General features: G+C 38.0%; 1 protein-coding gene across 2 annotated transcripts in view; it reads left to right on the top strand.

Moving 5' to 3' along the window:
• Positions 1 to 27,417, top strand: part of GRAMD1C (GRAM domain containing 1C) — a 155,125-nt gene that overhangs the window by 102,790 nt on the left and 24,918 nt on the right. Inside the window, exons 7-10 of one of the 2 annotated variants that reach the window (XM_036744879.1) lie at positions 6,744 to 6,862; positions 13,286 to 13,418; positions 15,545 to 15,625; positions 16,316 to 16,478. In XM_036744879.1, the coding sequence (XP_036600774.1) occupies positions 6,744 to 6,862; positions 13,286 to 13,418; positions 15,545 to 15,625; positions 16,316 to 16,478 (496 nt within the window). The remainder of the gene's footprint in view (positions 1 to 6,743; positions 6,863 to 13,285; positions 13,419 to 15,544; positions 15,626 to 16,315; positions 16,479 to 27,417) is intronic. The other variant, XM_036744880.1, reaches the window with a different exon arrangement.

Raw genomic sequence — 27,417 nt, 5'->3', positions numbered from 1 at the left:
GCTGTGTGCCACTCACTGTGTTAAAGCACTGGGGATGCAGAGAAAGGCATGAGCCCCCATTCTAATGGGGGAGATAATATGCAAACTCCTCTGAGCAGACAAGTTATATAGAGGATAAATTGAAAGTAGTCAGTAGAGGGAAGGCACTAGAATTAAGGAGGATGAAGAAAGGCTTCCCGTGAAATATGGGACTTTAGCTGGAACTGGAAGGAAGCTTGGGGAAGCCAGGAAGTGAAAATAAGGAAAGTGACCATTCTAGGCATGGGGGACAACCTAAAGAGTATGTACAGGTGTTTTGTAACTTTTGAGGCACAGTCCCAAATTGTTTTCTAGAATGGCTGGACCATTTCACAGCATCACTGACAGTGCATTAATATACCTGTTTTCCCAGAACCCCTCCAACATTTATCATTTTCCTTTTTTTGTCAACTTTTCCCATCTGATGAATGTGAGGTAGAACCTCAGAGTGCTTTAATTTACCTTTATCTGATTATTAGTGATTTGGAGCACTTTTTTCATATTACTATTGATGGCTTGGGTTTTTTTCATAAAGAATGTTCTATAGTTGTATTCGTATAACCCTGTGTGTATCTTGGCAGGTGGACTCCAAAGTATTTGATACATTCTGTAATCATTTTAAATGACATTTCTCTTCCTATCTCTTCCTCTTAGGTTTTGTTGCTACCACTTAGAAATGCTTATGATACTTATGTGGATTTATTTTATATGCTACAACTTTGCTGAAATTATTGTTTCAACTGATTTCTTAGTTGATTGTCTGCAGTTCTCTAAGTAAACCATAATGTCAGCTACAGAAATGATAATTTTGTTTCCTTCCTATAACCATTACCTCAGTCCTTTTTCTTGACTTGTTGCTATACTTAACATTTCTAGCACTATATCAAACAGTAGTGGTAATAATGGACACCTTTGCCTTACTCCTGATCTTACTGGAAAGGTTCAGAGATGTGTTGAAGCTACATTCTATGGTTAAATTTTCAGTGTGAGCATTCAGTGTGTGTAAATGCCTCAGAAATCAGCAATCTTTGCAAAACAGGATTTGATTTATTGTTTTGTTGATTGTCTAGACTTAAGAAAAGTGTTAATAATGGATATTAAACTTAAAAGCATATCCTGCTTTTTGGAGAGCGAGTTGGTAAATATTTACCAGCATACTGCTCTGGAAAGGTTTCTGGTTTATACTCATTACATATAATACAAGCCTTTGGTTTTTGATAGATATCACTTATCATGTTAAGGAAAGATCCATTTATTCCCATATTTTCTCATGTTTAGAAGGAATAGTTGTTGTATCTTGTCAAAAGCTTTTTTTGCATCTATTGATATAATAATATGATTTTTGTTGTTCTTGTTATTAATATAGTCTTATTATATTGATGGGTAGCTAGGTGGCACAGTGAGTAGAGTGTTGGGCCTGGAGTCAGGAAGACTTATCTTCATGAATTCAAATACAGCCTCAGATACCTCCTAGCTCTGTGACCCTGGACAAGTCACTTAACCCTGTTTGCTTCCATTTTTCAATCTGTAAAATGAACTGGAGAAGGAAATGCAAACCATTCTAGTATCTTTGCTAAGAAAACCCCAAATGAGGTCACAAAGGGTTGGACATGACTGAAACAACTGAACAACAACAAATTATGTTGATGGTTTTTATAATATTGAACCAACCCCACAGATCTGGTATAATTCCAACCTGGCCATAGTGTGTAGTCTTTGTGACCAATCCTGTCTTTTCTGCCTCTATAAGATCTCTCTCTTCTGTCGTTTTCTCTCTGCTTCCACATATATCTTTGTTTAGGCCTTTATTACCTCTCACTGAATAGTGACTCTTGCACTGCTTCCTAATTGGTCTCCCTGCTCATCTCTTATTCCAGTCCATCCTCCACACTGCTGCCACAGTGGTTTTCCTTAAGCTCAGATTTAACTGTGTCACTCCTGTCCTCAGTAAGCTCCGCTGGACTCCCTGTTACTGCTATGATCAAATATAAACTTTTCTGTTTGGCTTTTAAAGCCCTTCAAAACCTGGGTCCAACCCATCTTCCTAGCCTCATTCTACATTACCTCCATCTCCTAGGCATCCGGCTTGCAACCTAAATGTCATCTTTGACTCCTCGCAGCATCTCTCCCCTTCAGGTGACGTATCTTGTAAATATTCCCTTCTCCGTGAGCACCACCTTCGTCCTGGTGCAGGCCCTTATCATCTCACACTTGGATTGTTGGTATCCCTGCTACAAATCTCTCCCCATTAGAATCCATCCCCTATGTAGGTGTCAAAGTGATCTTCCTAAAGCTGGGTCTGAACATGTCACCGCTCCCCCTCTTAAACCCCTCCCCACCAAATCAATAAACTCCACTGGCTTACTGGCATCTCTAGATAGAGCCAATTTACTAGAGATGGACTGGACTCTATTTTCTAGCTCCTCTAACCAGAGAGTGTGATTTCTAATAATATATCAATTGTACCAAAGGTGAAAAAATACATATTTAATGGAAATCATTAAGGTGGGATTTGAACAGTATTAGATAAGGCACAGTTGCTTGTTTATGTATCTTTTTACTTTTATATTGGCATATTAATTTTAAAATGTGAGCCAGATTCCCTTCTACCATCCCCTCTCTTTAAAAGATAAAAAAGTATAAGTTATAGGTAATAAATTGAAAGCATCAGAAGAGAAACTCTGTGGTTATCACTTGTAGGTCCACTTTTAAAAAATATAAAATGAAAGATTTAAATAAAGTTAAAATGAATGAAGATTGTAATTGTGTGTGTGCATATACTTGTGAATTACTGGCATTGGGGATTCCTTATGTGGAAATTCTCACCATTGATGCAGATCTGCAGATTGTCTAACTTGTCATTTTAAAAAGTTACAGGGCAGCAATAGTGGTGCAATGGATAGACCACTGGCCCTGGAGTCATCAGAACCTGAGTTCAAATCGAGGGCCTTAACTTATAAAATATATGAGACTTGTAAAAACAGAAAGAACCCATACAATTTTTGCAAGGTGCAGAATTCCTAACATGATATATTATGTTATTTTTATTTGTTTAAGCTTTATCAAACACTTTAATTGCTGCTCTGTATGGCCTGTTTTTCTTGCTATCTGCTGACATTCCATTTACAGTTATTCAAGGCTGAGGTGTACACACTGAGAGTAAGAGTAAAGGGATTCATACAGAATTTTGATGGCAACTTCTGTTAGCACTAAAGTAGTACATAGTAATAGGTAACAGTATATTTTGGGAAATAATTGGATGTTTTCATCTGATTTGAATGAAAATGTTAGGGAGGAGAGCTATGATTTACACAGTACAATCCAGAAGGTTGAAAATTGAATCTTTATATTAATTCCAAAAATTATTTTAAAATCATATTAGAATAAATATTTGTACATGGAGTGAAAGCAAGGCATTTGTACCTGTGTCAACTAGTAGTTTAATTTAACTGAAGAAAATAGGAACTGTGTCTTTAAAAAAAAACCCTGTTTACCTGTCTCTCTTCTAGTAGGAGTGGCTTAGGAACCAGTTGTGTGAGGTATAACTTCCAATTCAGTGTACCAGCTACCTTGCGGAGAAAGCTGATCCTACAGTCTAGGAAGTTAGAAATAAATAAGCTTTAAGCCACATTAGAGCTTGTCTTTTACACATGAAAGCGTCTCATGACAAAAGAAGGAGATTGAAAATAGCAGATTCATACTTGTCATCAAATATTTGGAGCCCTTTGTGATAATTGAAGTGTTTCGTTGACTTATTTGGAATACAAAGCTTCCTAGGCCGAAAATTGATCTTCTGACTTTTGAAACTTATCTGATAACTTCGTGCCTCATCGTTAAAATGACCCTCTGGGTGAAACATTGAGACTGTCCTTTGTTTAAAGGTAGATGTTTTATTTTATTTATAAGTGTGAATTTTTCCTAAGGTTCTGCATATCAATTCTAGATAAAAAAATGTCACTTCTGTTACTGTCTGTTTAAATCTTTAGGAAATTCATGCTGGTGATGTAATTGAAGTTTGAATTTGGAGATGGATTGTAAATAACTAGGTTATATGTGACTTCTGGACAGGTTCATTGAAAAGTTTGCATTTTTGATTTTGAGTTAAAGAAGTCTTAGGATCCAAAGCTTGTAAGGAATGGTCTAAACCAGCCCCCCCCCTTTTTTTTTAACAGAGGAAGAAATTGGGGCCTATTGATGTTAGTGATTTTTCTGAGATCATATAACGACCTTTCAGTGGCAGATCCAGAACTTGAACCCGAGTCCAAACATGAAAATATAGATTCGACTTATATTTTAATTATATGGTAGAACATCAGATTTGTAGTCAGAGGCCTCAGTTTTGAATCCCATTTTCACTACTTAGTATCTGTGTGAACTTGGGAGTGTTTGGAAGAGACTACTTTTCTTGGTCTGTAAAATTTGGACTGGATGATTTCCAAGGCTCACTCTAGGTCTAAACCAGATGTTATTTGTGTCATGGACCCCTTTGGTAGTCTAGGGAAGCATATGGACAGATCTCTTTTCAAAATTTTATTTTTAAAAGCATAAAAATAAAAGACACGAATCCCATATTAGGAACTTCTGCTCTAAACGCTGTGCTCCTCTGCCCCCAAATTCAGTGCTCTTTCCATTAGATAGAAGTGAACATGGCACATTCTATTGGCTTAAAAAAAATAAGACAAGATATTTATACAAAAACCAAATAGTCATACATTCATTTTCTGGTAGTATGTGGGTAGAGTTTCCATTATTGTTTCTATGAAATAATACTTTTAGTATGAGCATTCTAATTTTAATATAAATTTCAGTTCACTATTTGAATGAGCATTTCTAAGTTTTTTGTTTTGTCCGCTTGCGTAAGCCTGTCTTTGTTTTATTTTGAAGCCCGACATCTTAGAAAGTATTGTCAAAAGTTAGCCTTCTTAATCTATATGGAGATAAAATGCATTTTTATATTACATCAGCAGGCCTTTTGACTGTTATAGCTATGATGTTTCAAGAAAAATGTCTGGGGAGAATCAGCTTACTATATAAATAAGAACTATAACCTTATATAATGTAAGTTATTTATAAAGGAAAATTCCACAAATAATTCTAATGGGTTAGAAGATTTGTGTTCACATGTGGTTGATTTTAGGTATTGGATAGAAGCTTGGGTTAACTTGAAAAAATGAAGGTTTCATCTTTTGTAGGATAATCAGCAAAATACTTGACCTAAACCAGGCTGTGGTCAAATGCTTTGTGCTGAGTGTCTCAGTACCCCTGGGTGCCACTGATGGGCCTAAGCTGGATGAAGGCAGAAAGTGACAATAAAAAGAAAGAAAAGAGGGAAAATAATGGAGGAAGAGAGAAGCACATTCTAGGGAATGGTATTCAAGGGATTTAAGGCCCTTTACAATCTACTGCAATTTTATCTTCTACTGTTTATTCTGCAGCAAGAATTCTTCTTGTCCAGGTAGGCCAGTTTCTTTCCTATTCCTATTTCATTCCTGTCTGACTGTCTCTGCTAGCACTGTTCTCTTATTATTCTTTTTCTTCCCATTCCCTTCTTGGAAAGATCTTCCTCATTTTCTCTTTTCAAATCCTACCCATTTTTTAGGACCCTACTCCAATTCCATCTCTTCCACAAACTTCCTCTAGCCACTGTCTGGCTCATGGGAATATTTTTCACTTAGTCTGTCTGCCTCATTTGGTGCATAATCTAAGACTGCTTTATGTTATTTGATTTTTTTGTATGTTTAAGTCTTTTATCAGTTATGAGATGGCAGACTCTTTGAAGATAGGAAGCTGCATAGTGCAATGGAAAACAGCAATTTAAAAATGAGAGGTTCGGTGTTAGAATCCCTGTTCTTCCCTTTACTTTCTTTGTGACATTGGGCAAATCCTTGTCCCTCCCTGAGCCCCAGTTTCCTCATCTGTAAAATGAGAATGAGGTGATCTTGAAGGTTCCTTCGGATCTGATACTCTCAAGCTCCCCTAAGAGAGCTAATGCTTCATTGTATCCTCCATACGGCTGTGTACATAGGTGCTCAGTAAGTATCTTTTGAATGAATGAGTGACTAAACCTTGCCAACGGTGACATCAGGTGCATTAGATTGCCTCCTCGTGACCTCAACTTTTCTCAGTTGTAAACAAGACTACCAGCCGAAATGTAATGTCTAAAGTGATGTCTGAAAGTCTGTCAGCATTTCTGGAATTCAGACCACCTACCACATGGAAGCTCTATGAAGACATTATTTCTCAAGATAATGAATGTAGGAGCACTTTGTGGCTGTGAAGTGCTAAATGGAGGCATAATGATTGTGTTTTGCTGAGTAATGTAGCAGTATCTTAATTCGCCATGTTGGATAACCTCAGGCCACTAGCCTATCTAGACATTTCAGTTATTGCTTGATTCTTCCATAGTAAAGGAAAAGATGTAGAAGGGTGGAAATTGATAGTTTCATTTCATGAATTTAATAATTAGCACGTAATGTCAAGTTAAAGGAACCTTTCCTGTTAATGACAGAAGCTTTTTTTTAGGGGAATATACTTTGTAAACAGATTTATTTGGGTGTTTGTTGGTAAAATGTCTGTTGTGCTGAAACAAAACATGTCAGTAAGCTTAAGTTAAAAAACAAATAACAATGTGAGTTCATATTGCTACAAGAAATGATTTTTAGTGGTAGTAATGCAGTGTCTTATTTTGGGTTTCAGTGTACAGTGTGATTTTGCTGTTGTTTCAGAGCTTGACCAAACAGGAATTCTGGCAGTTGGTCCAGCAGAGCTATGGCACTGAGCTTGGTCTGAATGCTGAAGAGATGGAAAACTTGTCTTTGTCACTTGAGGATAATGAGCAGCTAAGGTACTTAACAACATTTTAAAATGTCTACAGGACTTTACATGCTGTAACTAAATTGAATTAATTTGAACTCTACCAATTCCGAATGTGTGGTAAGTTAGCATCTACTCTTGTCCAGGGATTGGAGATAGGGAGGATTGGGTGGGAATATATTTATTTTTATGCAAATTAAAACGTTAAAAATACAGAAACACCTTTGTTACTCATTCATCAATTCAGGACCTAATTTTAGTAAATAGTTAATGATCTTGAAAAAGAAAATACATAGTAAAGTCTCCTAACTTTGCAAATGGCATTAATATTTACAAATAGTACAAAATTAAAACAGGGAGAAATGGAAGGAAGAGCTCACAAAATTCAGTAAGGGGGCATAAAAATGGCAAATGAGCTTCAGTGTGGACCAGTGTAAAGCTATATAGTTAAGGAAAAGTAATTCAAACTATAGTGATAGAGTGATGAGCTCTGCTCTGTCATTTTCAATCCAGTAAAAGAATCTGGAAGTCTAAATAAGCTGTTCCTCAGAAATGTTGGCTTCACCTATTTAGACACAAGCTAAAAGGCCAGCAAAATGCTGGGATCATTGAGAACAACATCAACAACAAAAAGCACAAGCCAAGTTATATGTACAGGGTGGTGGATATTGTAAATCAAGAGAGACATGGTGTGACAGAAGAGAATCAAAGAGACTTCTGTCTGACTTGGGCTCCTACCAAACTTGTGAAAAAGGCTTCCCCCACTCCCCGCTCCGCCAATCACCAGTGGGAAGTGGCACCATTTCCTACAAATCAGCCAAGCACTATTTAATCTCTAGCTCCTGTGGATAACTTGAGCGAAGGGGAGAGTGCGCTAAAATTTTATAAAATCATAGAGAATATGATTTAGCTGAACATAGACTTATTTATTCAATTGCTGAAATAGATATTTTCAACATAAATACAAATAAAGCAAGTAAGTATAGAGCTTGTTACCTGACAGAGTGATAATTTGCTGCATATTGGAGGCAGCTAGGTGGTGCAGCGAATAGACTGCTGGGCCTGGAGTCTGGAAGGCTTTAGTTCAAATTCAGCCTCAGACACTTAATAGCTGTGTGACCCTGACCAAGTCACATACCTCCGTTTGCCTCAGTTTCCTCATCTGTAAGAGGTGGAGAAGGAAATGGCAAACTACTCCTGTATCTCTGCCAAGAAAACCCCAGATGGGGTCATGAACTGAAGTGACTGAACAACAACATTGGCCCAGCTCAAATGTCACCTCCTTTGTGAAGCTTGTTCCCTCATCTCCCCTTTGAACCACCTTGAACTAATTTCTCAACTGTCTGAACTCTCTCAGTGCTCTGTTATGTATTTCTTGTATGTAATTTTTACATTCTGCTTTGTGTTCTGTTGGCTTTCATGCATGGCTTATTTTCCATACTATCTATAAGCTCCTTGTTGGCAGGCATTTTGCCTTATTCACATTTGTATCCTTCTCAGCACCTAGCATAATTCCATGTACACAGTAGATGCCTAACGATTTTTTTGATGAATAAATATTTAAAGTACATATTCCAGAAGGAGTTTGATAAACTTCTGGAGGATAGAAGTCTGTTAAGGGTCACTAGACCTATCTAGAGGTCTATTCCTTTCATATGAACTGTTGGAGGTTGACATCATGGATTGTAGTTATAAGCTACTATATAATGTCACCTGGGTTCACAGGATATTGGACTGTATGGACCATGGGTCTGATGTAATATGGTCTTTCTAATACTTATCTTACTAAATCATGAAGCTCAGAGAGTAGGTTTAAGATACATATGAGACTGCTTCAGGAACATTTACCTGCCAATAGTGGCTATTCTACAGATTTTTCTTTCGATTTGTTTTCTTCAACAACAATACATTTTTTAAGGTACAAAGTTTTGTGCTTGGAATATTCTATAAGACATGGTGAGCCTGGCACCTTTCTCACCAACCTTATCAGTAGTTTTATTACTTTAAGTAATAAAGATATATTTCTTTTAAATGTTCAGACAGACTTTTCTTTTACAAGTCAAAAGTCATTTTCCCAAGTCAGAGCAAATCTTAAGCTTTTAGTATACATCAGTATTATGATTGGTGTATAATTAATCTGTAGCCTAAAATTAAAAAAACAAATTTTAGCCCCTTGGCAGAGATTAGTACTCTTTGAGAATGAACAAATGGATATCTTCAGGACCAGAATTAGTTTCCTGTGAAATCCTGACCACCAGTGCTTATGTGACTGTCCTGTTCCTAGAGGGGCCTTGCCATTGTCTTGTGGCCACAGTAACACAGTGATTCATGCCTCTCCTACATACTTAGGCCTTGTAAGGGGGAAAGACTCTCATAGAAAACATGACTGTCCTCCAAAAAGGGGAAATATGCTCTGAACACGGTTCATTTTTGAGTGCTAGAAAGTACCAGATCCTGTCTTTCCTGAACTTTAAAGTGGTTGGCTAAAGCATCTGATATGTAGGAAACCTGGGAAGCTCCCAATAAAAAATTTTTTCAGAAATTTTACTAATATTTTCTAATAATTCCTTCCTGATTTTGTGGTTTTTATATACATACATATATACATACACACACATGTAAACCCATTTCACATCCTTATTCCCTACTAAGTATAGCATATGTCAAGGAAGCTTGCACAATAATACTTCTTTACACTGAGGAAATCGCGGTCTAATTTATTTTTTAAAAAGTCATATTCGTTATTCCAAGGGAATTTGTCAACAAAAATTAGCATAGCTTTGAGCAGAGCAAGAGCTCCAGAGTCACTTAGAACCCAAATTGTTTGACCAGAGTGGGCTCAGAATAGATAGAGGTACTTACTCCATACTCTGCTGGGCTCCGAACTATGTGCCTCTGACCTCTCTGTGTATTCCTTTCTCATCTTTTCCCTATGGAGGGAAGCCATCATATTCAAGCCCCAATGGTCCTAGTATTATGAGCATTCAAAACCCTTGCCCAAATTTGACTCTTGAGGATGGAAGCAATGAAGAAAGGGAACATGAGTTCAGTGACTTTGTCCTGGGACAACAAGAAAGACTCCTTACTTAAGGGGTAACCAGTGGCAGCCATTTTGACCTGGCTGAGGTTGTGAATAGGAATTTAAAATACTCCTTTGTTGTTGATCAGAATACAGTTCCACTTTCTACCATATAATTTGCCAAATGTGGGTTTAAATGCAAATTTTTTAAGTGTAATATTCATTTATTTGTTTGTTTAATTTTGTATAATTTCTCTAAGGTTTAGAGAAATCAGAGAAATTATGTATTCTATACCAAACATTTATCAGATGCATGCTATGTGCAAGGTAAGGTGCTTAGTTCGATACTAGGCAAATAAACGTGAAGAACAGCATAGCAACTTTTCCTCAAGAAAATTACATTTCATTTGAGGGGATAATAAATGTACATGAATGATACAACTTAGAATTGGATAAGGGCAAGGGAAAGATCCAATCATGCTGCCAAAAGAAAATTTAAGGAGAGGGGATCACTTTCTGCTGGGGAGAGGAGGGAAGGCTTCATGAAGGAGATGACACCTGAGCCCAGGCTTTAAAAGAAGAGAAGGATTTCAACAGTCAGAGAAGAGTAGGAAATGCACTGCAGGTTTACGGAATGCCCTTTGTGGATGTAAGGGGGCAGGAGAGTGCAGCATTCTAGCAGGAAACATCTAGTAAGTGCTAGGCTGAAGCTTGGTGTAGGAATGTTAAAACAAGGCTGAGAACGTAAATTGGTAGCAGACTGGAGAAGGCCTTAAATACCTAACTGAGGAGTTTCTGTTTTATCCTGTAGAGTCTCACAGGCAGTAGGGAGTGATCTGTTCACGGGTCAGCACATTTCAAAGTGCTGTAGGATTCTAGGCAGGGGGACCAGTGAGGTACATGCATGGGTGTTAACATTTCCATGGCTGTTAACGTTTACGGAGATGAGCACCTGAATTGAAGTGTTAGTGGTATGAATGGAGGGGGCAGACAGATGGAAGAGATACTGATAAAGGAGAATTTATGTCTGACAGCCAATTGGGTGTGAAGGGGGATGGAAAATGAGGGAAAAGGAAGAGTCACAGATTAACTTCGGGATTGTGAGCTTAGGTCATTGGGAAGATGATAGCACCATCAGCCAAAAATAGAGAAATCAGAAAGAGAAGCAGCTTATTTGGGAAAGATGACAAGTTAAGATTGCCACATGTTGAGCATGAGGGGATGACAAAACCCTGAGGTGGAGATGTCCAGGAAGAATCAGAAATCAAGGGCAGTGTGTGCCACAGTCAGAGGATCAAGGTTCGATTCTGGTTTTCTGCTACTTTTACTATGTGTTCTGCTCTGGAAGCTTCTGTGGCTTTTTGTTGGCTCTGATCAAGTACAAACTATTCTGTTTGGCTCTTAAAGCCTCCTAAAGCCTGGTTATGGGCTCCTTTTCCAGGCTGTCATTATTTCTTCCCATCAAACCGTTTATGCTCCAGCCAGCCTGGCCCCCCTGTTGCTGCCTGTAGCAAACATTCTAGCTCAACACCGTGAACCTTAGCACAGTTAGGTTCTAATTCTGGGAATGTTCTCCCTCTTTCCTCTTTAACTTTTAAAACCTCATTTACTTGAAGGCTCAGTGAGGCTGAAACCTGGCGTATGAATGTTAAGACAAACATGAGAAGGTAGATTTGAGTGCCACTTACTTTGAGACCTTTCCCAGTTTCCCCAGTTGTCAGTTCTCCTCTACCACCCCCTGTTGTACTTTGTATTTCATATGCATTCTGTGTTTACTTACATTTGAACTTTAGAGAGTTCTTTAGAAACTCTCTCTGAAGAACTTTGGAATCGATTGTGAGACGTGGGAGACACTGGCACGGGATCGCTCAGCATTGTGGCCCGCCTCAAAGAAGGCACCGTGCTCTGTGAGCAAGCAGAACTACAGTAGCTCAAAAGGAACATTAGATGTGCAAATTTAGAGACATCTCCACTCCAGTTGTTCACGTGGACTATTTGTGCCCAGCCTTTGATAGACCAGACCCTTCTGAGCTCATATCACTCTGATCAGCCACAGTCGGACGCATTGTACCTTGACCTCAACATGATGATGTCATTTTGGTCTTCAAGCATGAAGGACAACAACCAACCAATCTATGAACTATCTGAGAAGGTGGTCTATCTATCTAGCAAAATATAAGCTCTTTGAGGACTGGGATGGTCTTACTTTTGTCCTTTGTAGTCTTACTAAGTGCAGTGCCTGGAACATAGTAAGCATTTCATAAATGCTTGTTCATTAATGCTCATTATTTGTGGGATCTTGGGTAAGTCATGTGATCTCAGTCTTCGTCTCCTCACCACTAAAATAAGAAGGGTTAGATGACGTCTAAGGTCTTTTCTAGCTTTAAACCTATGATTCTATGAAATGTGGGATTGTAGCTTATGGGAAAAATTGGGACTGGCTACATAGAGTATGAAGGTCATCTGTATAAAGGTAGTAATTGATGCTGGCAGAGTTGGGAGAAGAAAAGAGGAAGGGATTTGGGATGGGAAGAGGGAAAGAAAACAGAGAGGATGAGAAGAGTGGTAGGGTCAGAGCTGTTAGGAATACCTACACTGGAGGATAGCAGAGAGACAGTGAAGGAGAATAGGAAGGAGCAGTCTCACAAATAGAAAGAGAACTGGAAGAGAGTGGCATCATGGAGGCTAAGGGGGGAAAGATAATTTATTAAGAAGAAGAATACTCTATTTTTGACATTTATTTCAGTGGAAAGATTTCCATACAAGCCATACTTTCTAAGAACCAATTTTTTAAAAAATCGGCTGTTTGGATTGATGAAATGCCTTGTGTGCAGTCCATTACATCAAGGCAGCTCCTTTAGCTCTGTTGTACTTTATTCTTCTCCTCCTCACCACCTGGGTCAGTGGCCTTGTCATGGAGGACTTAAAACTTCTATATCTGAAATTCCCAAGTTCCAGATTGGTGAGTGTCTCATATATGTCCCACTTTATCAGGCTAACTATTCATAAATTCATATAAGTGTAGAAGGGGCCTCCAAGCCATTTAATCCAACTTCCTTGTTTTGTAGATGAGAAAATTTGAGTCTAGAAATTTTTTTTTTTGGAGGAGGGGAAGACAGGGCAATTGGGGTTAAGTGATTTGCCCACGGTCACACAACTAGTAAGTGTCAAGTGTCTGAGGCCGGATTTGAACTCAGGTCCTCCTGACACCAGAGCCAGTGCTCTCTTCACTGCGCCACCTAGCTGCCCCAAGTCTAAAGAGTCTGTCATTTGCCAAGGTCACAGAGGTAGGTCAGAGGTAAGGTTTGATCCAAGGTCTCCTGAATTAAAGGATAGCACTTCATCTTCCATCTCTCTCTCCCTTTTGTCTCCTCTCTTCTCCATCCTTTCCATTGTTTATGTTCATAAGTAGAAGATACATTCTTTTTCTTGCAGAAGTCCAGGAAGAAGCAGCTTGGATGAATCTGGAGAAAGAGATGAAAAAGTATCAAGATCCATCAGTTTTAGTCGTGAACCCGTTAGCAGGGTTCCAGAGACAGAGTCACTTAATGGAAGTACACCCAAAATGGTTAGTATGGAGCCTTTCTTTGCCCTGGAATGTTCTCCTTCCTCACCTCCACCTCTTAGAGCCCTCTGCCCCAAGACTTATCTGGAGCAATGCCCTCTTCTGCATGAAGCCTTTGCTGATCCACCCCACCCCAGCTGCTAGGGCACTCTCTCCTTGAGTTCCTTGAATTCATTTTGTATATTTTTTTGTGTGTACTTACTGTATATGTACGTGTTGTCTCCTCGATCGAATGTTTGCTCCCTGAGGGTAGGGATTGGGTCGTTTATTCTCAGAACTTCACATAGCACTTTTTTTTGCTCCTTTCTAATATGTTTATCCTCTATTATCATGTATTACAGTTATTGGTATGTGTCATGCCCCTCTACTACCATTTAAGTTCCATTTATTAATTTGTTCATTTGGTAAGAATAATAGATAAAGTATGTGTTACGTGCTTACTGTGAGCCAAGCCCTGTGTTAAGTGCAAGCCAAAAGAACGACAGCCCCTGCCCTCAAGGAGCTTATGTTCCGACAGTACATAAGGAAGACCGGGCATAAAAGGGATCTGAAAAGAGCGGGGGGAGAGGGGGTGACACACATCATGAGGGCAAGGTGGCCAAGTTGTCTGGGGAGATAGGTTAAGAGTGAGCATGGTGGGCACAAATGTGGCCTCAAATGGAGCTTCCCAGGAAGGTCTCACCACCTGGAAGAGGAGGGAAAGTAGGTGTTTAACCCTCCCAGCCCCCCAGTTTTCTGGCACCACTTGTACCTTTCCATGCTTATTGTACCTGAATCCCCATCATAGGCTGTTCTCTTAGTGCTGGAGCTGCCCTCCCCCACCTAGCACACCTGCCTAGGAATCAGGACAGCTGAGGGGCTGTCCCTGTGTCTGCAGGTGTGTGCCCTAAACAGGTCATTTAACCTTTAGAGAAGTCATTTTCTTCTACCTAAAAGAAGGGGTTGGTTTAGATAGAGAATGTGGGTTCCTCTCTCTCCACTCTTAACATTTATAATTCTACAGGTGATTTATTGAATAGATCAGAGAAAACTAGAAAGAGTAATTATTGTTCCTAGCTCTGTCATTGATATGCTGAGTAACTCGACTAAGTTTTAAAATTTCTTAATGTCATTTGTGATGTGGGCATGATTTATGGAGTTCATTTATAAAGATTCATGAGCCAATTTTTATAAAAATCACAAGTTCTTAAGAAAATGACCCTTTCGTTATATTTTATCATTACTATTCTTCCTTTCTTCGTAATATTCCCAGTGGGGGTCCTGTGGTGTAGTGGATAGAGTTTGGGGGAGATTTGAGAAGACCTGTTTTCAAATCCTGTCTCTGACCCTTATAAGCTGCATGACCTCCCGAGCAAGTCACTTAAACTGCCATGTGTCTCAGGCAACTCCCCAGGACTCATCCACTAAGCTGTAGGTGGAACAGTGCAATGAAAGGAGAGCTGGGTTTGGTGTCAGGACATGGATTAAAATCCTGCTTGGCCATTTTCTGTTTGTGTGCCCTTGGGCAAGTCACTTAACCTTTATGGACTTCAGTTACCTCATCTGTAAAATGGGGGGTGGGGTGGACTAGATGACTCTAGAGTGTCTTCCAGATCAAATGAGATAAAAATGTAAAGTATTTTGTAAGCCTTAAAGCACCATATAAGTTTTAATTATTGGTAGTAACATAAATTGTGATCTTACTCTCATACTGTTGCAGTCTGTGTTGTTGGAGAGCATTCCCACACCGGAATCTCATTCTGACAAAGTGACTGCTCACAGAATCTACAAGCTAGAAAAGACCTCAGAGTTTATCTAGGCCAACCCATGCCAGCACTTAGCACAGTGCATGGCACATAGTAGGTGCTTAATAAATGTTTATTGATTGATTGATACTAGACTAAGAATTGCTTCTAAAACGTTCCCAGCAGATTGTTAACAGTAATTATTACTTTTTGCCAGACAACCAGAAAATTACTAATATATTGCAAATAACAGTAATATTCCAACAAATCTTTATTTTCTGACTCTAAGACTACTACTTGGTACAGTACTTATTAAGAGCTTAGGTTCTTTTATTCAGTATTCAAGTGTATTGAAACCCATTAGTAAATCTGTCTTCTCTATTTCCATCTCTGAATGAATGGTAGCATGACAGAGTTGATAGAGAGCTGGCCTTGAAATCAGGAAGATCGATGATACCTGCTGACTCTGGAACCTCCGTCAACAAGGTACAGAACCTCTCGCTCCCCCTGGCCACTCTGTTGTACTGTCAGCTGCAGATCTGCATTTGTCGAGGGCATTGTCTCCCTCGGTTGGAGTTCTCTACCAAAGAAGTCACAGGCCTAGATTTAGTTCCCTCTCCATTGTGTACAAGTTGTCAACGTGCGTTAGAAACCATTTCATTCTAATATGAACAGCTTAGGAGTGTAAATGGAGAGTGGGAAGGGATCTTAGAGGTTATCTCTTTCAGTACCCTCATTTTATAGGTGAGGAAAGTGAGGTGCATAAAGAACTTGCCCAAGACTACACTTGTGGAAGAGGTTGGAATCATACTTAGTTTTTTCACCTGCAAATTCAATACGCTTTGCTCAGAGAATTCAACATCAGAGGTTGTGCATTTTTTTTTCATGAATAACACTTTAAAAGAGATTGGCTGATCCTTCAGATAAGCCTGTATTTGCTCCCATTTGTTGTCTCAGAGGATGATAGACAAGCATGTACTTTGCATGTTAGTTTTTTGTACACTGATATTTGGTAATATCAGACAGTGATCACACTTCAGTAGGCTATTAAATTTCCCCCTCCCTCTCCACAACAAATTACTGTGTTTGAAACTCTGTTAAGAGACTTTAATATGGAAAAAATGATTTCTTATATGTTTTTGTTTCTAGTATTTAGTTGTTCATGCTTCCTTTTAGGGATTACAGAAAGAAGATTCCCAAAGTTCCAAAGCAGACAGGAAGAGCCCTTTACTGATTCCAGAAAGGAAACTAAATAAGTCTCCACCCAAGGCCCTGGACCTGAACAAGAATGAATACCTTTCTCTAGATAAAAGCAGCACTTCAGATTCTGTTGATGAAGGTAAGAAATATTTTAAATTTAAATAAAATTTCATCCACACCTTTGAATATTTATCTTTGCTGTGCATATCTGCAGTTTGAAAGGATGGAAGGTTTAAAGTTAGGATCATAAAAAAATCAACCATAAAGGAAAATGAGAACAGAAAGTGATTAAAGAGAGATTTAGTGAGGAGAGTTCACTGCCCTTTTGATTCTAACTCCCTTTCATTTTCATGACTACTTCCTTCTTATATGTATTGAGGGAAATAGAATTATATATTTCAGATTGTGGTTATAGGAATGGAGAAGCTATCCTCAAGTTGTTTTCCTGGCACCTTGATGGAGTTGTAGGATAGTTTGAGAAACATTTACCCATGAATTTCAAAACTTCTCTCAACTTTTTCCATTTTAAAGCTTTAGGACAGTCTTGGAAATATCAGTGGGTGAGTAAATCAGCAGATACTCATTTAATGCCTTCTATGGGCAAAGTAATTAAGGAAATATTGATTAAGTACCTATTACATGCACATCTTGAACCCATGTCTTCCTGGCTTCAAGACTTATTCCTTCTCCACCATGCCATGCTGCTTCTAGGTAACCATCTAAGATTAATCTATAGAGAAAGTGTGGACTTGCCTTGACAGAGGGACTTTCCTCGCCCAGTAGTTCCCTATGTTGGTAAAGTTACAGGTCCCCTGTCATACCCCTGTGTAAGAATGGGAAGGGTAGGGGACAGAAACTAGGCTTGAGATGTCATTCCTCTCTACTTATGCAGGCTGACCTTATTTCTGATACTTAAAACACCCAATTAATAAGGGTTTCGACCAGGGTCTGAAGCCAGCTCTCTATCCACTAGGCTCTACTGCCTCTTGGGGATACAGAAACCAAAAAAACACAAAAAAAACCTCCACACCGTCTTCAAGGAGACATTCTTCCAGAAGCTGACATTATAACAAGAGGCAGAATAACTAGAAGAGGCTTAAGGAAGGAGATGAAAAAAAGGATGAAGGGAAGAGGGGGAGGAGAGATGGATTTTTTCTGAAATGAATGTGATGAAGAAACAGAAGGCATCAGTACAAATGCTAAGATTTTTTTTTTTAATTGGCTTCCAGAATATAGAGGGTCAGCACAGATTCAGCACAGTCTTTGATGTCTCTTCCTCTAAAGTGAAGTAGTAAAATCCTGGACTTGGAGTCAAGTTCAGATCCTGTCTCAGATACTTATTGACTGTGTGCTTCTGTCCCTTAACCTTTGTATGCCTTGGTTTTTCCTCTCTAAAGTGAGAGGGTTGGACTTCATGAGTTCTGGGTTTATTTTATGATCTCATGTTCTAACTCTTTTTTTAAAATAAATTTATTTTTTATTTTTAGTTTACAACACTCAGTTCCACAAGTTTTTGGGGTTCCAAATTTTCTCTCCCTCTCTTTTCTCCCTCCTGTCCCCTAAGATGGCATGTAATCCAATGTAGGTTCTACATATACATTCATATTGAACTTATTTACATAATAGTCTAGTTGTAAAGAAGAATTATAACCAGTGGAATGAATCATGAAAAAAAAGAAATGAAACCAAAAAAGAAGGAAAAAAAAGAAGCAAATAGTTTGCCTCCATCTGCATTCAGACTCCATAATTCTTTCTCTGGATGTGCATAGCTTTTTTCATCACGAGTCTTTTGGAGCTGTCTTTGAACCTTGCATTGCTGAGAGGAGCCAAGTCTACCAAAGTTAGTGCTTACAGATACTGTGTGTCTGTAATCGTGTATAATGATCTCCTGGTTCTGCTCCCCTCACTCAGCATCAGTCAGTTCATATAAGTCATTCCAGGTTTTTCTGAAGTCCATCTGCTCCTCATTTCTTATAGCACAATCATATTCCGTTACATTCATATGCCACAATTTGTTTAGCCATTCCCCAATTGATGGGCATCCCCTTGATTTCCATTTCTTCTTATGTTCTAACTCTTAACCTCGAGGCATTTCAAGATCTCAAATTGTCTTTAAAATAAAGATGTTCTTCAACATAGTTTCAGAGTCACTTGCACTTTTTGTATGCTAATTCTTTGAAAATTGTTAACTCATGTTTTAGGAGACTCCCCTTACTTAATTAGAATATTTAACTAAAATATACCATTCCCAGATGGACCATCCTAGATAAATGAGAGTTTACTGTATTCATTTGATATTCTCTTTCCAATTGTGAAGTTATTTCTTTAAAAAAAATGCTTTTCATATTAGTAAATAAAGATGGGGTATAGAAACAGATTTGAGCCACAGGAATTGGGAGGGTGTTGTTGCACTTGTCATTCCTGTAGTTGACTTTGTTGGACTTCAAGATTGACTAGTTGTATAGATCTGAAATCATCCTTCATTCCTTCATTTTAATAAATATCAAGTTCATGTACATAGAAGTAAAAATGCAACACTTTGTGAAGATCAGTCATAGGATTTTTGAAGAATTATTCTGCAAAGGGTAAATGACTAAATTGGTTATGGTAAGTATGATTAAAAAAGATCGTATCACATCGATAGTTAGAATCCTCATGGGCATTGCTTTCATTTATGAGTCAGTATGCAGGAGGGTATGAATTGGCTATCTATACTAGTTAATACAATGCCACAACTAAAGTTAGGCCTCCAAGTAGATCTACTGTGGCACCCAGTGGCCAACTAGGTAAGTGACAACAAAATAAAGGATTTTTTGGCCTTATTTCTTTCCTAGGCCTTGTCTTTGTAAGAGTAATTGATTATTAAGAAGTGACCTCATGATTCAGGCTTGTCTAAGTGGATAGTAACATGACATATTGGGAAATAAGCAGAAAACTATTACCAGTTTGTCACAGACCCAGAATTTTAAAAAGAACAGCGGTCAGATGAGTTCATGTACAGCTACTCATTGGTTACCTTTTCTTGCTTCCGTACTACAGTCATTCCATAGAACTTTCCTTTGTAAAGTAGCAAGAAAATAAATTTGATACCTGACCATCACATGACATAATAGAAATAGCACTACTTGGATTGAAAGAGTCTGAGTTAAAAAATCCCACCTTGACCCTGGGCAGGTCATTTTATGTCCCTGAGCCTTAGTTTCCTTATCTGTAAAATGAGAGGATTGCGCTAGATGGACTCTCAGGTCCCTTCCAGCTCTTGATCCCTTGTTGACTGTTTCCATTGTTGGAAGATGTTATAATTATGATGAAGTGACACATCCAGGCCAAATTTGTCAATTATGGACATAGCTTGGTTTCCAGGAGACTTGGAATGAGATAATGTATGTAGATGAAATAAGGTAGGTGGTCATGTCACTGATCAAAGTGGGTTCTTTTTCTTTTTTTTAATTTTAATAACCATACCTTTAACCAACCATTGTATAATAGGGACAGGACCGAGGAATAGCCTGAGTGAATAAGAAAAAAAAATGAGAAGTTTCTTTTTTCTCTTCTCCTCAGTTTTCCCCCCACTCTTATCCCCTGCTTCAGTCTTAGTGGGAGAAACCCTGAGAAATCTGGACCTGGGTGTTACCTGTGAGCAAGCCCCCATCTTTCCATGAATCAAATCAGCAAAATAGTTTGGTACCTCCCATGTGGAAGAAGGGCCTTGTTATGGGCCATCTCTTTTTTCTGAAAGAGATACAGAAATTCCAGCTGTTAATAAACCATTAGGTACTTTGTATTTTGTGTACTATTGTATTGCCTGTTCATACAGTGTTGGCAATCTATAGAGCAAGCGCCTGGACTTCTGGTCAATCTGTAGTGGGCTGGAGGTAGCGTCTCCCCCTGCTTGGTGCCACCTGATCAGTTATTGGGAGAAGAATGACCTTTTTCTGGAGTTGAGAGCATCTGGGGAAAATCTGTAAGTCTTCTGGTAAATCAGGGAGTTGGCAAGTCTGATAAAAGCCCAAATGTGCAAGAAAAGAGTTGGCCCAATTTTAAAGAACATAATATGTCTTCTCTGCTGGCCCTGGCTTTGTTCCCCTCTCATGGGCAACTGATTGCCAGGATTGTCTGCTTTTCCCTCCTCTGTATTATGAGCTGTTGCTGGGGGAATATCTGCCATAAGAGGCAGAGCTTAGGGTGTGAGACTTGACAAACTGGCTTCAGGAATGCTATCCAAAGTCATACTAGGATGTAAAAGCAAAAACTAAAATCAGGAGATGAAACCGAGCATTGAGTTGCAGCATAATTGGGGTCAGAAGTAAGAGTCTTTTGGTCACCGATTTAGAATCGGGAATGCAGAGAATGGGTCTATATGTCTAAAGGTGTATTTGGCAGGTAGCTAAAATATGGGCTTAATTTCCATGAGAAAGTTTCCTGGCTTTATTTCTACCACTGCCATTTCAGGTTTTATCTGCCCACTTCTTTAGAAGAAAAGTAGAAATAGGTGAGCATCCAGGCACGTGGGTGAGCAGGGTTTTTGTATTTGTTGGTTTAATATATTGCAACAATAGTAATGATAATAATAATTGAATGGGAGGTTTTAAAGCAGTAACACTATAAAATTTTTAATGAGCAATCCAGTGCAGAAATCTTTTATAGCCCTATTGCCTTCCTTTAAACTTACATGGCAAAGACATTTTCTTGCCTTCTTAATTGCAAAGTTAACACAGCCACTTCTCTGTAAATCAGTCATAATATAGTCTTATCTAATGATTAAATCTAGAAGAGAACATATTTTATACTTAAAGTATTGGAAATTATTGTATGAAATCATATGAAAAATGCATCTGTGTTTTGCAGCCTTCGTTTGTATATCCTTTAAATATGAACAGAGAATTTTTGTTTTACCTTTAGGATTCCTATTTCAGAGTCCCAAAAATAAATGAAAACAAGTCCAGTGATTTCTAATCATTTTAAGAAATTTGACTAACCCCCCAAAATAATTTTATTGTTTGTTTCAAATTGTACATATCTATATAGAAAGAACATTTCTTTTCTGACTGGAATTACACTGCAAGTGCATGCTCCCTTGAAACATCTTTAAGGAAGTAAGGCAGATGAATGTCTAGCTGAAAAATAGTTTACTTAGTGGAGCTTATTTTTTTCTTCTTGTTCCAACACTATTCACTTTTATTACCTATGACATGGTGACAAAGCGCTAGCCCTTTAAAAAGCAGCTGGTAGAGATTAATAGAAAAGATCCAATATTCAGAAATTTAGAACCCGTGAGGGAAAATAATTTACCCAGAAAAAGATGGAAATTTTAGGGAAAATTACAATATTAGATGATTTTTCATGTGTCTTTTATACAATTGATTAAAATCTCTTTTGGTTTAGGCATAGAAACATGCTTTGATATCTTAACTTTCTCATAAAATTATTGGTTTTGCTATATATAATTTAAGAGAGTTTATTCAGATAGTAATTTGAATTTTATTAGCTGAATTTACTTTTAAATGTTCTGTCTTATAAATGGAGCTGCAAACTGGTAAACTTTAAGGAATCTTAGAATCTCTTAGTTTTTGCCGGTTTATGAGAAGCAGAAAACTTGAGAGGAGAAAACACCTTTTACAGTATAGTAAGATAGTCACTATATTTTTTAGATTTAGTGTTCTTCATATGATATAGTGTTCTTTAAAAAGAAAAAAATACAAATAGTATTTACTTTCAGAAAAGAAAATGAAGAAGAAAACTAAATTCACTGGAAAGAACATTTAACTTATAAGACTTTGTTCCCTTGGTTTCATTTTCTTAGCTCCCGCTATCTTTTCTATTTCAGCTTCATCTGATGCTTTGTTGTTGTTTTTTTATTATTTTCATAAACTTCTGAAAGCTGAAGTTTTTCCCAGATTAAAACTAGATTTTCCCACATTGAGACAAAGATTCTCTATGCTTTCATATGTTAGTTCATTTCTTGTTTTTTTATTTTTGTATTTCTAAACACAAACCAGCTTCTTTCATATGCTACAGAATTCTGACAAAGGAATCTAAAGTCAGAAACTATGCCATGCAAAGAACTGCATGAGCAGTGATTGGCTACAGTAGGCTGTTGTGCTGGACATCTGTTTGCAGTCCTTAAAGAAAGAGCAGGGTGATGGTGAACAAGTCAGAGGAGAGCATCGGCAAGGACCCTGAGGCACTCTCACCACTACTTACTTGATTTGCTGGATTTGGACTCAGGAACACCTGCCTCGGGTTCAAATCCTGCCTCAGACACTTGCTAACCTTATGAGCCCTTGGGAAGTCATTTAATCACACTCAGCTTGAATTTCCTCATCTGTAAAGTGGAGACAACAATAGCACTTACATAGTGTTGTTGTTGGGATCTAATGAAGTGCTATGTTATGAACTTCAAGGCACTGTGTGAAAGTTGTTATTGTTGTTGGTGTTATCAAGCTGAGCATTTCCTAACTTCGAAGAATCAGCAGCCCCATTCCTGACACCCATGGCAGCAATGTCTACTACAGTTTCACCTTTGAACGATCACAGTCACTGCTGGGCAGCCTTAGAAGAATTCACAGAAACTTGATCTTTGTGTCCTTTTGGGTGGGATGAGAGGCTCTTATCATCTTGCCAACGTAGTTCCCTTTTTTAAAAAATAGTTTTATCAACACTTTTTGTCTTTATATCCCAGAGGGGAAACCACCTTTGTCACATCCAGATTGAAATCTCCTTTATCAAAATTAACAGTTAAGCAGAAAACATCCGATACAGGGACTGTATCTCACAGTGTACACAGTATTCTGTCCTAGTAGTCTCCTGCCTCTATGCCTTAAGGAGAGGGGTGTTTCATCATGTTTTTTAGGACCTTCATTAGTTTATCAGTTACTCAGAATTTAATATCCTTTTATGATCATTTCTCCACATTGTTGATAGTCATTTTGTATATTTTTTTTGTTCTACTTATTTCACTCTGGATCAGTTCATACAAATCTTCCTATGTTTCTCTGAATTCCTCATATTTGTATTTTTTGTTGACAAAGGTAGGACAGTACACATAGGCAACTCTTTTGCAACTATTAGTCTTAGAGAATTACCAAGAGCACTGAGAAATTAAGTGACTTGCTCATGGTCACACTGTTACTTATGTATCAAAGGTGGGACTTAAAGCAGTCTTTCTTGACTCTAAGACCGTGTGCACTATGCCATGCCACCTCACATTTCTTACTTCACAGTAATATTTCATCACATTCGTATTATAATAGTGTTTTTTTTTAGCCATTCAGTCAACAAGTATTAATAAAGAGCCTACTATGTGCCAGGCAGTATCCTAGGGATAGGAGTAGGTACAAAGAATGAAATAATCTTTACTAATAGGGAACTTTTCTGTTGGGAGAGATAAGTACAAATAAAAACATACAATATCAATGTAAAGTTAACAAATATGTACAAAGTAGCTAAATTCAGCACTGTTTGGGAGGGAGGGCACTAGGAGGCGAGGAGAGGAAGAGAAACTTCACATGAAAGATGGCCCTTGAGCTTCATCTTAAAGAAAGAGAGAACTTGGAAGACATGCAAAGATGGGAGTGCAGTGGTGTAGAGGCGGAAGAGGGAGTGTCGTGTGTGAGGAGCAGAAAGGCCATTTGCTAATCATTGTGTACCTACCTACTTTTAATTCCAATTCTGTGCTGCTACAAAAAGTGCTGCCATAAAAATTATGGTATATATTGAACCTTGTTTCTTGTCTTTGACTATCGGGTAGTATGTGCCCGGCAGTGGGAAACTGACCATCCTCCCACAGTCTCTCTACTGTCAACTTTTCCTGTTTTTGTCCTCTTTGCCAAAAAATTTGCAGGGTGTTAGCTGAACCCTCAGAGCTTTTTAAGTTGGAATTTCCCTTACTCTTAGTAATTGGGAACAAGTTATGCCTTTTTTTCCTTACCCCTTGATGCCAAATCAGCTTTTAGCATTCCTGCCCAAATCCCATTAGATTATGATTCCCTGAGACCACCATTTCCTCTGAACTAGTTCTAACTCTTAAGAACCAAGGGATTGGAAAGAACCTTTATATAATGTCTGACCCAGCACACCTGTTATTCAACTCAGCTTGATTGCTTTTAAAAAATCCTAAACTATTGAACCAACTAAATATGTTCTCTTTGGCCAAATGTACCTGTTGAAGATGATAGCCTAAATATGCTTCTTTTGTAATCTAGTCAGAAGTAGGAGCAGTGTTAGTGTTATCAAATTTTCTGCTTTTCAATCTTAGATCCAAGAGGTTTCCAGTATGAATTTAGAATAATTTTATTTCTTTATTATTTCTTTATTTATTTACATTAAAATTGTTCAGTAGGATTTTTAAAAAGAAATTATTTGGGGGGATAAAATCTATATCATATCATGTAAATACTTTTATTATATTTTCTCTATAATTCAGAGTTTTTCAATTAAAACTCCTTTAGATCTGAATGTGGATATTCCTTCCTACAGTGCTGAACCCAACCCAGTCATGCCTGCCCACCTCTCATCTATGACTTCCCATAAATTTGCCATGGAGGCCCTACTCAACCCATGGGGAATCCTTCTTCTCAGTATTTAAACATGCCATGGATATAAATGAAGAAGGGGTGGGGGGAGGCTATCCGTTATTTTACTTCTTAAGCTATTATGTATCTAATTTGGGAAGCTCAGCAATGGTGTGAGAAATATCATAACTTATGGTTTATTTAGCCATCTGTAGATTATAATTTATCTCCTATTTCTGGTTATCCTTCCTCCTATCCTTTCAAAGTCCATTTTTTCATTATATACTACCCCCAGACTGATGGCTAGACTGTAAGGTCCCCATGCCTTATGAAGAATGGTAAAAGAATTGGAAGTGATATATGTCAGAGGTCAGTACATGCTGTCCCAGAAAGTTGATATGGAATATTCATGCCTGGAGGAAGAATTTGATCAGACGATGGCCACCTAATTATTCTCAGTGGTACCTTGATTGTATCATTTTTGGTGTCAAAGGTGGCTTTACTTAATTTCTTTGCCAAAAAGTATACAAATGTAGATTACTCATTTTCCTTTTGATGGTTAATTGTAAATGAAGGCAATGCCAAATAATCATTGCCTCTAAATCCCAGAAATTAGGAAATGGTATTTTGCTCTATTTTCCAGTATACACCTATCAGCTCTTGTCATTCTGCGTCTAGAAGACAACCAATCAACAAACATTTATTAAGTCCATACCATGTGGCAAAGCATTATCTTGTGGGCTGGTTTTGCAGAGCTAGGGTTCTATCAGATCCAAGAACCTACCTCCCCTCCCCATTCCCTCTTTGACCTTATATGAAAATTGGCAGGACTGGACCCTGGAGGGTGTGTACCTACACCGCATTACCCTAATGTCTTCCTCATTCTGGGTTGACATTCCTAATGGTACCACAACTCTGGACTAGTGTCATCAATGACCTAACTTTAGAAAAATCAGTTTGGCAACTCTGTGGACAGTGGTTTGAAGTGGAAATAGATGAGTCAGGGAGAACAATTCAGAAGCTATTGCAGTAGTCTAGGCAAGTGGTGATGAGGGCATGAACTAGGTGGTGGCTATATGAATAGAGAGAAGAGGACAGATACAAGAGACATGGATGAGGAATCAACAAAATTTGGCAAGTGATTTGGATATGTGGGTTGAGGAAAAATCAGGAATCAAGTTTAAATGACACAATTTGCAAACAAAGTGACTAGAAGGACAGTGTTGCCCTTTATAGAAAAAGGGAAATTTGGAAGAGAAGTGGGTTGCTTGAGAGGAAAAAGATAATGAATTCTGTTTGGGACATTTTGCGTTTGAGAAGCTTATGGAACTTCCATTAAAAAAATGCCTAATAGGCAGAAATACCACTACTAAGCATATATTTTAGAAAGTAACTTGAAATTATACCCAGAAAATCACCAAATCGCCCATTTACTTTCACTTAGCAATACTATTACTTCCTCCCCACAAAAAAAGAAGTAAAAGAAGGAAAGGACACATGTATATATGTACAAAAATATAAAGCATTTAGCACAGTGCCTGGAATGTAATAGGAACTTAATCAATGCTTGTCTTCTTCTTTCCTTTCTATATGAATGGGAATGAAATATTGTTGTGCTACAGGAAATAATTAATCTGATGGAGTAATAGAAACCTGAAAGGATTTGTATGAGCCTGATGCAGAATGAAGTGTGAAGAACCAAGAAAACAATTTATAGGATGAGTACTACAATGTAAAGGAAGACAATTTTGAAAACACTTTGGATCTCTGATAAATGCAATGACTAATACTGACTTCAGAGGACTGATGATGAAGGTTACCTCCCTCCTGGCAGTGAGATGATGGACTAGAGGTGCAGAATGAGAAACTCATTTTCACACAGGGCTAATATGTTGATTTGTTTTGCTTCATTATATTTATATTTTACAGAAAAGGCCTCAGTTTGCAGGGGGTAGGGAGTGGAGTTGGTTGGTACTGGTAATGATCCAAAAAAGAAAGAAAAGAAAAACATTAATGAAACCCCTAAAAAATACACAGAAGAGAACAGAAGGAAATTCAGAAGGAGACACAGTGCACTTTTGTTACTGTCAGTAATCCATCAGTCAATAAGAGTTTATTCCATCAGTTAATAAAAAATTTAATTTTAAGAAAGTAAGAGAAGTAGAGACAGTGAGTTTAAGGAGATTGAGAAAAGGAGGGGTGATGCTACTAATGGTACCTGTCACATAGTAAGCACTTACTGTTTGTTGACTGACTGATTAATTGTATCTATTTACCCATACAGTACCTGGGATGCTCTTCCCCATCCCCCTTTTCTGTACTCTACCTTCTACATTTCTCCTCCTTTTTGGTTTAAGCCCTTTGGTACTGACCCATAATTTTTGCACAGGTTATACTTCCTAATTATTCACTCACAGTTACAAACTGAACTAGGCATACCCTTTAGATGTATGGTAATTACTTGTCCCTGCCTAAAGTACTAATCTCCTGTTCAAACTTTTCTAATATAGTTCTTTGTAATTGCTATACCCACTATTCTAACTTGCCTCCAAATTTGGATTTCTT

Source organism: Trichosurus vulpecula, chromosome 2, assembly GCF_011100635.1.
Source record: "Trichosurus vulpecula isolate mTriVul1 chromosome 2, mTriVul1.pri, whole genome shotgun sequence".
NCBI lineage: Eukaryota > Metazoa > Chordata > Mammalia > Diprotodontia > Phalangeridae > Trichosurus > Trichosurus vulpecula.
Note: the sequence above shows the minus strand (reverse complement) of the source record. Positions and strands in the feature narration are given on the sequence as shown.